At 45.5% G+C, this 14,342-nt stretch overlaps 1 protein-coding gene across 2 annotated transcripts in view; it reads left to right on the forward strand.

The window, feature by feature from the left end:
* Positions 1 to 210: 210 nt before the first annotated feature.
* Positions 211 to 14,342, forward strand: part of LOC125430207 (meteorin-like protein) — a 32,724-nt gene continuing 18,592 nt past the window's right edge. The window contains exons 1-3 of one of the 2 annotated variants that reach the window (XM_048492036.1): positions 211 to 1,650; positions 6,259 to 6,668; positions 9,349 to 9,408. In XM_048492036.1, coding sequence (XP_048347993.1) covers positions 1,544 to 1,650; positions 6,259 to 6,668; positions 9,349 to 9,408 — 577 coding nt within the window. In that variant the 5' untranslated portion in view covers positions 211 to 1,543. The remainder of the gene's footprint in view (positions 1,651 to 6,258; positions 6,669 to 9,348; positions 9,409 to 14,342) is intronic. The other variant, XM_048492035.1, reaches the window with a different exon arrangement.

Consider the following 14,342-nt stretch of genomic DNA (forward strand, 5'->3'; position numbering starts at 1 on the left):
AAGGAAGGAAGGAAGGAAGGAAGGAAGGAAGGAAGGAAGGAAGGAAGGAAGGAAGGAAGGAAGGAAGGAAGGAAGGAAGGAAGGAAGGAAGGAAGGAAGGAAGGGGTACAAGCTGTACTTCTGGCTGCTTCAAGAAACCAGCACTCTATCATAAACTGTGCAATTTAATACAAAAGTGCAGTGCAACAAAGAGAAACCAAATAACAAATTACAATACACGACATATATTGTACCAAGCATCATCCGTTCCAAATGCTGCTATAATGCAGTATGTCAAGTTTCGTTCCTGAGCACACTGATAGTAAAAATGCTGCATTGCATTAGGACTCCCGCAAAGAAGATTCCCAAAACGACCTGCCAGGCAATTACATATAAAGGGAAGCAGTAATGTAACAATAAGCCGTCCACTTCCAAAACGGTAAATCTCCATGTTTTCAACTAACGGCTTCCTCAGCAGAATACCATACGAAGACTATTACCGCACTTGCCTCAAATCAGTCCCGGGATTCACAGCGTGGCCTGTTTGTGATGTTTGTCCTGTTTCTAAACAATGGACAAAAAGGCAGCTGGAAACGTTACCACAACCAAATGCTGCCTAGGATGTATTCATTCATTACCAGGGGGTTTAGAAACAGAATTTTGTACGTTGTATATATTGTTTTTTGTTATTTGGTTTCTCTTTATTGCACTGCACTTTTGTATTAAAGTGCACAGTTTATGATAGAATGCTCGTTTCTTGAAGCAGCCAGGAGTACAGTGACCAGCTTGTACCTTGAAGAGCAACATTTTATTCCAGCAGAAACTTTGGTAGTTTAACATTTTGTTCAGCTGCTGTTACAAGATCCCCACTCGTAGCATCTAAAGAAGAGGGATGTAGGCCCAAAAAATTATTCTGGAACATACATTTCTTCCGTCTTTAAGGTGCCACAGGAACACTGTTTATTTTTGCAATAGCAGACTTCCACACAGCGGATAAGTAGGCACAGACCTTTTCCTCACAAGTCACTTTCAACGTTTCCAGGTTGACAATAAAACATTTCCTCTGTGGAGTTTTGCTCTATTTCCCCCCATTTGGTTTGTGGAAACGTTTCCAGTCACCTTTTTGTCCGTTGTTTCTAAAAACACTTTCACACGGTGATCAGTTTTTGTACTCCACCAGATTTTTGTTCATATTGCTCTCCAAGGTACCCCAAGACTCTTATTAACAATCTCCCGTGCACATTTTGGGAGGGGGTTATTCTGAAAGAAAGATCCGTCGCATCATGTTTGATGCTGGGCTGCGAAGCTGTGGAATAAGGAGAGCATTTGGAAAAAAAATAAGGGACATCTGTCAACTCAGCCGCAGATCACGCTCCTTAAGATGTGTGTGTGTGGGGGGGGGGGTGGCGGCATAGGAGGGCCAGCCATTCAGGCCTGTCTGCATCCAGCAGACGCCACTCTCTCCACACACCCCTTTTCGCAAAGGGCCCAGCTTGTCTCGCAGGAGGGAGTCTGCCTTTCTTTTTGCCCTGGCTGCTCTAGCTGAGGCCGCAAAAACTGCCTTATGTCCCTGTGGCGGGAGGTCTGGAGCAGGCTCTTGGTGCTGTCTCTCCTGCAGCTCTGGTTGGTGCTACAGCCATGCCCTGCGGACTACTGCAGCTGGAAGGGCAGGTAAGCAGGCAGAGTGTGGGTGTCATATGACGATGCAAAAAAGACAGGGATCTGGCGACATGCCCCTATCATTGAATAGTGTGCTGTCAGTGCACTTTACCGCAATCATTCACCTGTTGGGTTTTGCTGTTGTCCCAGGAGGAAAATTCAGTTGGGAACGATGGCTACAGCTCAGGATAGTGCAGTATCCAAGGGACTGTGGGTACCACCTTAAAGATGGATACGAGGAGGAAACTTCACCTCTGTTACTTGTGCTAGAATCAACCCTCCTTACATTAACTGTGTTTGGGTTGTCTGTCAGTTGGCCTCCCAATGAGAAATTCAAACAGTCTGTTCTATTCATTCTCATTGACAGAGGGACATAATTGTTTTATAATTCACCACAGTTTCTAGAAACGGAACAAAACTAATCTGAATTTTGTACATTTTAAAGTTAGGTTTCTGAGCATGGGGAAATCTCAGGGGAAACTCTTGTCCAACTTTAAAGACTAATCCTAAAAACACTTTTAATATGTAATAAACCTGAATAACATTGAATAGTCCTACTTGCTGGCTTAAACCTCATGAAATTTCAGTGTGAGTGATTTTATGATTGTCTGTCTGAAATGAATTTACAAAAACCTAACTGTGGATCATGTCCTAAATTTGTGCAGTAATTAAAGTGTGTTGTTCTTAAAATGCTAATTATGATTAATTGTTAGCTTAACAGAACCGAATGCTTACAAGTACAAAAGTATATTTACTGGACTGAGTGAATGAATTTATTTATTAAAAGTAGACATGTCTTCAATATGTACAGGCCAAGGCATTAGCAAATAAAATGTATTATCATATTTGATGTTGGCTTCAAATATTAGATATTCAAAAAACATGCTTGACAGCTAATTGTGCTTTTCACTTTTTTGAAATCAGCAATTGAAAATCATTATATAGTAAGAACAAAATAACAGTCCTACGTCAGTTTGTATGAATTCCCCGCTTCATTGTCTCTACCTGCTTAAGTTGTAAAGACATGCATTTCCCCTTATAACTCTGCAATGAAAGAGGCTAGAGACTTTTTTTGAAAAAAAACGAAAGCTGAGAAATGAAAAAAAACTGACAGATTGAGGTATTGCTATAAAAATATAACATTAAATTGCTAATTTTAAAAAGCAAAAAAATCCTGCTGGTGACTGCTAGAAGAAATGGTCACCATGAGGATGGGCAGGGAAAATGGCTGCCATATTGACAGGACTGGAAAATCCAGATTTTCCTACCCACATGACAGCCACCTGTGGCGTTGCTGTAATCTTTCTTAAAACTTTTTTAAAAGGCAGGAGAAAAAAATTAGAGAAAAAACTTTGGGAAGGATTGGAGAACAATTTGGGAAACCCCAGGAGGAGGAGAAGAGTAGGTTTTTACACCTCCTCTTTTTTCAACCTCAAGGAGTCTCAAAGTAGCTTACAATCACATTCCCTTCCTCTCATCCACGACAGGCACCTTCTGTGGTAGGTGGGGCTGAGAGAGTTCCGAGAGAACTGAATGGCCCAGCAGGCTTCATATGGAGGATACATACAGATAGATACAAATAACCTTTAATGGCATAAGGCAAGTGGAGGAGTGAGGAATCAAACCTGCTTCTCAAAATCAGAGGCTGCCACTCTTAACCACGACACCACAAATGTGCCACAGTGTTGTGGGAAAACAGGAAAAAACATACTTTCTCACACCATCAAACCTGGTGTGGAATCTGTGTGGAAATAGCCAATATGGTGTAGTCCCTAATCTTGTTCAGTCAATGGACACTTTATTATTATTATTATTATTATTATTATTATTATTATTATTATTATTATTATTATTATTATTATTATTATTATTATTAATTTACTTTAATTTAATTTAGTATACCGCCCCATCCCTGAAGGGCTCTGGGCGGTGTACAACATAAAATCATATATAAAATAATCAAAATACACTTCTATAAACAAGATATAAACAAGATATATATGTTGAGAATGTTTTGCTGGCTACTGCCCTAAAATGGCCGCCATGGGGGTCAAATCACCCTATATCAGGAGGATCCAAGCCCAGCATCCTTCTGTGATGAAAACAACTGTTTCTGTGTGGATGCTCCCCGCAGACAGAAAAGTCATACTTCCTGAATTCTTTTGAAGAATGTACTGCAAAGAGATGGAAGAAAGCCGGGGTTATCTGTTTTGCTTTGAGGAAGGAATTATGTTTTGGGAAAACAGGAAGTGAGTACATAAAATACATCAACAGACACAGGCACCATGTTGGGGATAACTCGTTTAGTCTATGGAGTGATAGACTAGACCTGGGAACACCTAGGATCCAAGTTCCCACTCTGCAAAAAACCCACTGGGCAACATTGGGCCAACATAACCTACCTCACAGGGTTTTTGTGAGGATGAAACTAATCCCTTATATGTTATCCAGTGCTCCTGGGAAGAAGGATGTGCTTAAATCTAACCAGAAATTAAACAGGATTCACTGTAACATCAACCGTAGCTCTTTCTGTGTCGGCAGTCCAAAGATAAATGCATACCTGGATAAACACTGTCTCAGTTACCTTTGGCCCCTTCCGCACATGCAAAATAATGCGTTTTCAAACCACTTTCACAACTGTTTGCAAGTGGATTTTGCCATTCCGCACAGCCTCAAAGAGCACTGAAAGCAGTTTGAAAGTGCATGATTCTGCATGTGCGGAATGAGCCTTTGATTCAGTCTCTTTGCTCCTCTGTTGAGTGGCACGTTGTTTCTGACCATCCATTTGATGCAATACACAATTTGCCCCAATGCCCTTACTTAAAATATTTTATAGCTGCTTTTCAGGGCTCAAGGTGGTGTGATGTCCAAGTCTGCATTTATAACCTAGGACAATGGTGGCGAACCTATGGCACGGGTGCCAGAGGTGGCACTCAGAGCCCTCTCTTGTAAGCACTAGCTCAGAACAGGAGTGTTCCCCCCCCAGCGCACATCTAGGGCTGGCCTGGGGTCAGCTTGGGCTCGATTATTAGCATTAAACCTATGACCTAGTTTTGGGGAAGCAGGGTAGGTAACCCTGTTAAGCGCTGTTAAACCCCACTGATTTTCATGCGAAGAACTAAAGCGTGATTCTTTACCTGGGAATAAGCTCGGTTGCTGGCAATGGGGCTTGCTTCTGAATAAACCCTCCTAGGTTCGTGATTCACCCGTTGGAAGAGTTGCACGGTTGCTTCAAAGCAAAGCCGCCGACTACCACCAAGCTTACTCCTGAGTAATGCATGCCTCAGAGCCAACCGTTTTTTCTAAACTAAAACCTCAGTATTCAGGTTAAATTGCCGTGTTGGCATTTTGCGATAAAAAGTGGGTTTTGAGTTGCAATTTGGGTACTCGGTCTTGAAAAGGTTCGCTATCACTGACCTAGGATGCTGGATACATCTATCCAGTTAAGAGAAATTCGACTCACACTTGGCATATGTTTACACATCTGAAACCCAAACCTGTTTACTGATGTCACCCGATGATATTTCCTTTGCAAACACTTAAACCTCCAGGGTTTTTTTTTTTTTTTTTTTGGGGGGGGGGTTGAAATAAATTATAGACAGGGTTTTTTTAACAAATCAAATAATCTACCATCATAGATGTTAGGTTTTGATACTAATTTATATTATATTATCAAAACTGCAGTTTTAATTTTGCACGTAAGCCGCCACCCCTGAGCCCAGCTTTGGTCAGGAATGGGCAGGGTATAAATATAATAAATAAATAAATAAATAAATAAATAAATAAATAAGTAAATAATAATTGTGTGGATTGGAGTGAATTAGTGTTGGCAGATCTGTACTGTGAGGATATGGCCAGATTTCCCATGGATCCAGATGACTGATGTGAACCACCCTGAGCCTGTCTCGAAGGGAAAGGTGGGGCCCAAAAATCAAATAAATAATAATAACATCCGAAGTGCATATTCCCAATACTGTACAGATGCAGCCATTTTGTGAGTCACATCTACTTTGGCCCTGGCAAGAGGCCTCACATCTTCAAAGTGGCACAGAAAGAAAAGTTCCCCACTATCACTGCAGTAGGTAGGGGAAAAATACCCAACATCTGAGTTAATTGGTATGTTTCAGCAGTTCTTAGAGCCCTGGAGTTGGTTAACTTGGTCATCAAATTGTAATTCCCTAAGTACCCTTTGTATCAGTGGTGGGATCCAAAAATTTTAGTAACAGGTTCCCATGGTGGTGGGATTCAAACTGTGGCATAGCGCCAATGGGGCTGGGCGGGGCCCGACAGGGGCGTGGCCGGGCATTCCGGGGGCAGGGCATTGCTGGGTGGGGCTGTGGCAAGGACGCAGCCGCTGCGCCGGTCCTTGGGCGGGAAACGAATGCACGCAGGCGCAAGCTGCCACGCATGCCGGTGCACCTCCTGCTAGACTGCTTCAAGTTCTGTGTGCTACTGCTGAGAGGAGGGGCGTAACTTAGGCAAAAATCACGTGGCAAAATCACCTATTAGTAAGCCCCTCTCGGCACACACAAATAATTACTCTCGGGAACCTGTGAGAACCTGCTGGATCCCACCTCTGCCATGTATTCTCTTCTTCACCCACTCAATTTTTTTTTCCAGTGGCTTGAGCTGGGAACCCCATTCACGTGCGGTAGAGCAGGTTCACCTCCGCTGCACCGAGGGCTCCCTCGAGTGGATGTACCCAGCCAGAGCCCTCCGGGTCATCTTGGAGCCCAACCTATCAACTGCCCGACCCACCACCGTCTGCATCAAGCCCTCCAGCCACTTTCAAGGCGCCAACATCTACGTGGAATGGGATGGGCAGCTTCATCTGCTAGTGAGCGAGGCCGAGGAGCCCCGCCTGCGCCAGGTGTCCTGCTTTAGCACCCGCACCCCTGAACGGGTGGCCCTTTTCTTACAAGCCAGCCCCCAGCAGGACATCAGCCGCAGGACTGCCAGTTTCCAATATGAGTTGCTTAGCAACCAGAGTACAACAGGCCCGGACTTCCAGAAAATGGCCCTTGTAGAAGGTAAGGTTTAGTCAAGCAATGGCTAGGTTTATTTTATTTTATTTTATTTTGACAAATTGTATCCTGTCGTACCATCCCTCAGTTTTCCATTAAAGTTGAAATCCTTTTTGAGTTGAAATCCACTTTATAGTTGAAACCCTGATTTTAAAAAGCGCCAAAACACACATTAAAACAGCAAAATGGGGGGGAAAGGTTGTCTAAAAGTTGTAAACGCTGTGATCGAAAACAGCCTCGCACTTAGAAAGGCATCTGCCGTTTTTAAAGACACTAAATGAGCCATCTAAAGAAACTCATTCCATTATCCCAGAAAATGCCCTTCTCCCAGACTTGTTCCCCTCTGCTAGTCTGAGCACAGAAGTTGTATTTCCGTTTACACGTGGTTTCTTGGGAGCGTTTTAGGGACTGCGTTACCAAGATCGTTATCTCCTGTGTTAACTGCAGCCAATCTTTTTTTCAAGAAAGTGTTCGTAGAAGTTAAGTCCAAAGTGTTAGCGCCACCCTAAAGCGCACTCTAGCTCCATGCAACCCTCTGCTCCCAGTTGTTACCATTTGCTGACATTTCGGTCTCATTTTCTGAATGCGGATGTTCAAGTAGCTTACCAAAAATATGGAGCAATAAAAATGTGACAAAGCCAGCAAATATAAAGTTAGTTAGATCCTGCCATGCTATGTAGCATATCGGGCCATAAGTGCTCTCCAGCAGTTCCGGTCTTGGGCGAGTGTGTTAAGCCTCGTCCCATGCAAAATTCAGTGCCTTCAGGTCTTGCTCAAATGTTCTCCTCCAGGTGTATCAGGGGTGTCCTCACTGGCCCTTTCCCTACTTACCTTTGTCGGAGGGTTGCTGCGTGCAATTCCCAGCGCCCGCAATTCCTGGCGCCTGCCATACCGCCTTACCCATCTCCCGCCTCTGTGCGGGGTCATCAAAAGGCGCCATTTGAAAAGGCGCCAGGAATTACACGCGCTGGGGGCGCGAGAGAGGCAGCTTCGGGGCGGCTGCGTTCTCGTCGCCCCTGAAGTGGGGAGTGCAGCTGGACCCCGCACTACTTTAGGAGAGTAGCGTGGGGCTTAAGGTAAGTGGGGAAAGGGCCCCTGACATCTTTTTTTTAAAAAAAAAAACTCTCACACTTTTGGTCTACAGAACTGGAAATCCTGCAAGAAAAACATCTGACTTTAAGACCCTTTCATGAATGGCCATTTTGAGAAGAATGTGAAGGGAGTCAGAGTTGGGGGAATCTACGTTTCAGCTCTTACTTCGCCCTACATGTGGACTGCCAGTAGGATCATTTTGTCTGTAACTCTGTCATCTTTAATTTGTGGCCAATTAGGCAGCACCTCTTGGTGGGCAGGATTTGGCCAAGATGCCTACAGTCGCTGACCCCCGCTCTGTATCATAAGATTGTCTGACAGTGTCCCACTGAGCCCCACTGCATGTGGTTCTCATGTCACAGGCTGGCAACTCTTGACCCAGGTGAACCAGATTCAATGACAGAAGAGAATCGTGCCCATCGGGTCCTCAAATGTTAAAGTTACAGTATACAAAAATTGTTTTCCCACCTACATCTGCAGCTCTTGAGAACAAGAGAGATTGCAGCAGGCACTAGAGATGGCCATTTACCACAGGGATATCCCACGTCCCCCAGGCACGTGCTGTTTCATCATGTGGGGGGCGCCAGCCAGGTCCCCTTGCCCAGCCTCTCCCACAGCGTGGCAACCTAGCCGACACCTGGTGACTCCCCCCCATGCCAAGGCACTGCTCGCCAACCAAGCTGCTCTCCCTGGACGGAGGCCAGCTCCCGCCCCCCAGGAGCTGGGGAGGGCAGGAGCTGGCCTACCGTTGCAGCGCCCGCCCGAGCTGCCCACCGCCGAGTCCCGCCCCCCACCCTCCCTGCAGGCCGGCGGGTGGGGCTCAGTAGCTGGCGGCCCAGGTGGGCGCCACAGCTGCAGGCCAACCCAGGAGCCCGCTTGATAGGGTGATGTGGTGCACTGGCATAACAGGGCTGCATCCACACACCATTGGATATTGCATTATTGTTGCCCTGCAGCAATAGTTGCAACTGGATTTCCCCATGTGGAGATGTCAGCTCATTCCAAATTATTACAATAGTTTAATATCCAATGATGTGTGGATACAATTCTAGTATATGGCTATGGCACACTATTAGCCTTGCCGAATGCTGGGTGGTTTTGAAGGTGGTGCCTGCAGAGGATGTGATATCACTTCTAAATGAAGCTCTAGGAATTTCCCCTAATTTCTATCATAAACAACATAGAGACATGGGGAAATCCCTAGAGTGTCACTGTGGAGGCCGTTTTTCCAGTCATTTCTCTCCTCCTCAAAGTTTAGGGATTGGAGCTGATGGTAGAATTTGCCCTCCACGGGTAGACAAATACCAAGCCTACACACTGAGGAAAACAAACAGTTTATAAAAAAATGGTTGTCTTAGTTCAGCTGAAGTAAATATCAGTGTACGCTATCAAAAGATACAAACTGTGAACGTTCATGAACTAGAACTGTGTAGCACTTTACAAATTAGTAACGTAGTAGTAATCAGAAAACTGGCTTCGCTGCTCAGCTGTCCGTCTTCATATCCTGAATTGGGCTCAGTGTTCTTTGCACAGGCACTCCAACATCCGCCAGCAAAAACTCTTCAGTCTTCCATTGGCTATTTCTATTTTACAGCGATGTGCCGCCCTTGCGACAATATGGAACTTCTCATGGCTATTTGCAGCAGTGACTTTGGTGAGTAAATTTGCAGAAGACATTTTGAGATAAACTTGATGCACTGCAGCTCTTCTTGTTGATGGATTGTCAAAGTGGGCTAAGCCATTGGCATAGTGCAGTGGTGGCGAACCTATGGCACGGGTGCCAGAGGTGGCACTCAGAGCACTCTCTGTGGGCACGCATGCACAGAGTTCGTCATGTGATAATAGTGTAATTATTTCAGGGAGATTATTAGCATTAAACCTAAGACCTAGTTTTGGGGAAGCAGGGTAGGTAACCCTGTTAAGCGCTGTTAAATCCTACTGATTTTCATGGGAAGAACGAAAGTGTGATCCCTTACCTGGGAGTAAGCTTGGTTGCTGGCAATGGCGTTTGCTTCTGAGTAAATTCTCCTAGGGTCGTGATTCACCCATTCGAAGCATTGCACAGTTGCTTCAAAGCAAAGTCACCGACTACCACCAAGCTTACTCCTGAGTAACGCGCACCTTGGATCCAACCGTTTTTTTATACTAAAACCTCAGTATTCAGGTTAAATTGCCATGTTGACACTTTGCGATAAATAAGTGGGTTTTGGGTTGCAGTTTGGGCACTCGGTCTCGAAAAGGTTCGCCATCACTGGCGTATTGTAACAGACTTCTTTTGAGTTCCAGGACATATCTTATCTTAACCAATGATGTATAGGACCCAGGCCCTATTTAGATGCTTAGACAGGCCAAAGATCCTGTTCCCATCATAGCAGAGGTACATGTGCATCCTATATCATGCACTGTAGGTGTATCATAATGATATGTGAGGTGGGTGTGTGAGGTAGCTAGTCACATGTGGGGGGGAGGGGGAAGAGTACAATCTACCTCCTTTATTTGGGAGAAAGAAATGTAGTTTGGCCTTTGGCACAGACTTTTCTTCTAGTTTCCCTTATTCTACACCTATATTTTTGATCTTAATTACTTTATATAGATTTTTTTAAAAAAAATGTTTTATATCCCTGCTCTTTCTTGGAAAAGCTCCAAGCTATTTAAAAGAAAAGAAGAGTTTGGATTTATACCTCACCTTTCTATCCTGTAAGGAAACTCAAGGTGGCTTACAAACTCCTTTCCCTTCCTCTCCCCACAACAGACACCTTGTCAGGTAGGTGGAGCTGAGAGAATTCTGAGAGAACTGTGATTAGCCCAAGGTCACCTGGCAGGAACGTGGGAGTGTGAAAACACTTCTGGTTCACCAGGTAAGCTTCTCCCATTCAGGTGGAGGAGGGGGGAATCAAACCCGGTTCTCCAGATTAGAATTCACCTGCTCTTAACCACTACCGCATGTTGGCTTCATGCTGAATGATCTATCCAGGAGTTACTTAATTCCACACTTGTTTCATTTGAACAGCTCTCCCAGACCATCTGTTCAGCCATTTTCTTATGTTCATTTTTAAAATGGGTTGGCCCTTTTCTCCTTGCTTTGCTCACTGAGGTAATCTGCCCCCTTGTTTTTACTTGATGAAGATTTTGGGCAGTGGTGGGATCCAAAAATTTTAGTAACAGGTTCCCATGGTGGTGGGATTTAAACAGTGGAGTAGCGCCAATGGGGCTGGGCGGGGTGCGACAGGGGCGTGGCCAGGCATTCCAGGGGCGGGGCATTGCTGGGCAGGGCTGTGGCAAGGACGCAGCCGCTGCGCCGGTCCTTGGGCGGGAAACGAATGCACGCAGGCGCAGGCTGCCACACACGCCGGTGCACCTCCTGCTAGACTGCTTCAAGTTCTGTGCACTACTGCTGAGAGGAGGGGCGTAACTAAGGCAAAAATCACGTGGTAAAATCACCAATTAGTAACCCCCTCTCGGCACACACAAATAATTAGTAACCTGCTCTCGGGAACCTGTGAGAACCTGCTGGATCCCACCTCTGATTTTGGGTCTCTGGCAAGGCATGTTCCTTTTTCCTGAGCCTGCAGGATGCCCACCGCTGCTAACAGATGACACAGAAGGATACACAATGGGGGGCATTTATAGTTGAACCACCAGCAAACCAGAAGAAATGGCCCTTAGAACAGAATCTATTTATGGCTTGACATCCGTGTCTTGTCACCAATTGCCACCATCAAGGTTTTCCTTGGGGGATGGGGGTGGGGGATTAGGTAACTAATGAAAATGTAAATGACCAGCAGTGAGTTGGACTTTTATGGCTCCCAATACAGAGGTCTCCACCATGAGGCTGCAGAGGGGCAACCTGGAGCCAGCGGAACAACAGCCTTACAGCTTGTCAATAGACTTGACCGCGTCTGAGCAAAAGATGCTCGGACAAAGCCCATGGTAGGGTAGGGGAAGGGGGGGGCAGAGCAAAGGACATCTGTTATGCTAAAAGGCAAGCGTCTCCGGGAAATTGGATTAACGGAGGAAGTCCCTGAGATCTTCCTAAATAAACTCTTTGTGAACATAGCGTGGGTAGGGTAACTATCCCCAAAAGGAAAGATTTGAATAGTGCCTTATCTTGTAAACAAATTCTGTAATTTATTATTTGATTCGGGAGCATTTTGGCTACAAGTGGAATTTTGTCCTTGCAAGAGAAGTGCCTCCAGTTTCCCTTCCTGCTGAGAATTAGGGCCAGGTTATTTATTCATAGGCTTATTTTCTGAGTGGGAGGGAAGCTAGAGGCTAATCTGTCGATGATGTTTATGGTCTTCTAAATGTTACTCCATTGATCCAATATACTTATTTTTGTTTATTTTTGATGCCAGTAAAGGCCTATGCATACATGTTTTTTTATTTATTTAGAATATCTGAAAACCAGGCACTTTCTGGAACAGGACACATGGCAGGTTACCATGATAATTAAAAGGGCAATTAAAATATCCATTAGAACTAACAAACAAAATCTAGCTATCATGAATTGGGCATTGGTGCAGAAAGTCGGAGGGGCAGAGTTATTCCCCTTGCAATGAGGAATCCTTCCTAAACAGCTTTAGAAGAAGAAGAAGAAGAAGAAGAAGAAGAAGAAGAAGAAGAAGAAGAAGAAGAAGAAGAAGAAGAAGAAGAAGAAGAAGAAGAAGAAGAAGAAGAAGAAGAAGAAGAGGAGGAGGAGGAGGAGAAGGAGTTTGGATTTATATCCCCCCTTTCTCTCCTGCAGGAGACTCAAAGGGGCTTACAATCTCCTTGCCCTTCCCCCCTCACAGCAAACACCCTGTGAGGTAGATGGGGCTGAGAGAGCTCCGAGAAGCTGTGACTAGCCCAAGGTCACCCAGCTGGCGTGCGTGGGAGTGTACGGGCTAATCTGAATTCCCCAGATAAGCCTCCACAGTTCAGGTGGCAGAGCTGGGAATCAAACCCGGTTCCTTCAGATTAGATACACGAGCTTTTAACCTCCTACGCCACTGCTGCTCCTACACTTTAGGAAAGTGATTCCACAGACTAGGAATTGCCACTGGAAAATGTGCAGATTTGGCAGCACTCGGGAAAGGAGTTCCCCATAAATATGGGTCAGAGGAGCGGAGCGGTCATGTGGGTCAATGCTGGGAGAGGGAATCCTGCAGGTACATGGATCCAAGGCCTTGATTAAGCATGCCATGGTGAAATAGCATGGTGGTACACTCCATTGGAATGGGACTTCTATGATGCAGTGCTCTGATGCTCACATTCAGTGGAAGATGACAAGAAAGGGACTGCAAATAAATATCCAAAATAGTCACAAGAATTGGCCTTTTGAGGATCTCAAAAGAAGTTACACAATAGTTCGTTACCTGCATGTGCTAATTCTGTAGGATTATTTATTGATTGGTTGAATTTCTAAACCGCCTTCCCCCTAGGGCAGTGATGGCGAACCTATGGCACGAGTGCCAGAGGTGGCACTCAGAGCCCTCTCTGTGGGCACGTGGGCACAGAGTTCGTCATGTGGAAGGGGGGGCGATAGGTAACCCTGTTAAGTTCTGTTAAACCCCACTGATTTTCATGGGAAGAACTAAAGCACAATCCTTTACCTGGGAGTAAGCTCGGTTGCTGGCAACAGGGCTTGCTTCTAAACCCTCCTTGTGTCGTGATTCACCCGTTCGAAGCATTGCACAGTTGCTTCAAAGCAAAGCCACTGACTACCACCAAGCTTACTCCCGAGTAACACATGCCTTGGAGCCAACAGTTTTTTTCTAAACTAAAACCTCAGTATTCGGGTTAAATTGCCATGTTGGCACTTTGCAATAAATAAGTGGGTTTTGGGTTGCAGTTTGGGCACTCAGTCTCGAAAAGGTTCGCCATCACTGCCCTAGGGGCTCAGGGCGATGGACAATAGTAATAAAACAGCTTTAAAACATAACATAAAACAATAATAAATACCAGGAACCATAAAACAATAATAAAACCAGGAACCATATAACGTCAGATGGCATTTCATCCCTCCCCCCCTCCCCCCCTTTATGCCCATGGGAGGCCAGATGAAATGGCAGCGATGTGTTTAACCAGGCTGGCCAAATGCCTGGCAGAACAGGTCCGTCTTACAGGCTCTGCGGAAACTCTGCAAGTCCCGCAGGGTCCTGATCTCCCTTGGAAGCCTGTTCCACCAGGTGGGGGGCAGGGCTGTAAAAGCCCTGGCCCTTGTAGAGGCCAGCCTGATAGCTTTAGGGCCAGGGATCACCAAGAGGTCCTCCTCCGATGAACGGAGGGGCCTAATGGGGCGATATAGGGAGCCCAAGGTCACCCAGCTGGCATGTGTGGGAGTGCACAGGCTAATCTGAATTCACCAGATCAGCCTCCACAGCTCAAGCGGCAGAGCAGGGAATCAAACCTGGTTCCTCCAGATTAGAGTGCACCTGCTCTTAACCACTACACCACATTGAAAGTGATGCTGTTTCAGGGTGGGGGATAATCCACCCCAAAACAGCATCACTTTCAATGATGTTTAACTAGGAACCCCAGATTCTCCCTTTAAGGTAGATTTAAAAGGAGAATTTGGGCTCTCTAGTTTAAACACCATTGAAAGTGATG

This window comes from Sphaerodactylus townsendi, linkage group LG03 (assembly GCF_021028975.2).
Source record: "Sphaerodactylus townsendi isolate TG3544 linkage group LG03, MPM_Stown_v2.3, whole genome shotgun sequence".
Classification (NCBI taxonomy): Eukaryota; Metazoa; Chordata; class Lepidosauria; order Squamata; family Sphaerodactylidae; genus Sphaerodactylus; species Sphaerodactylus townsendi.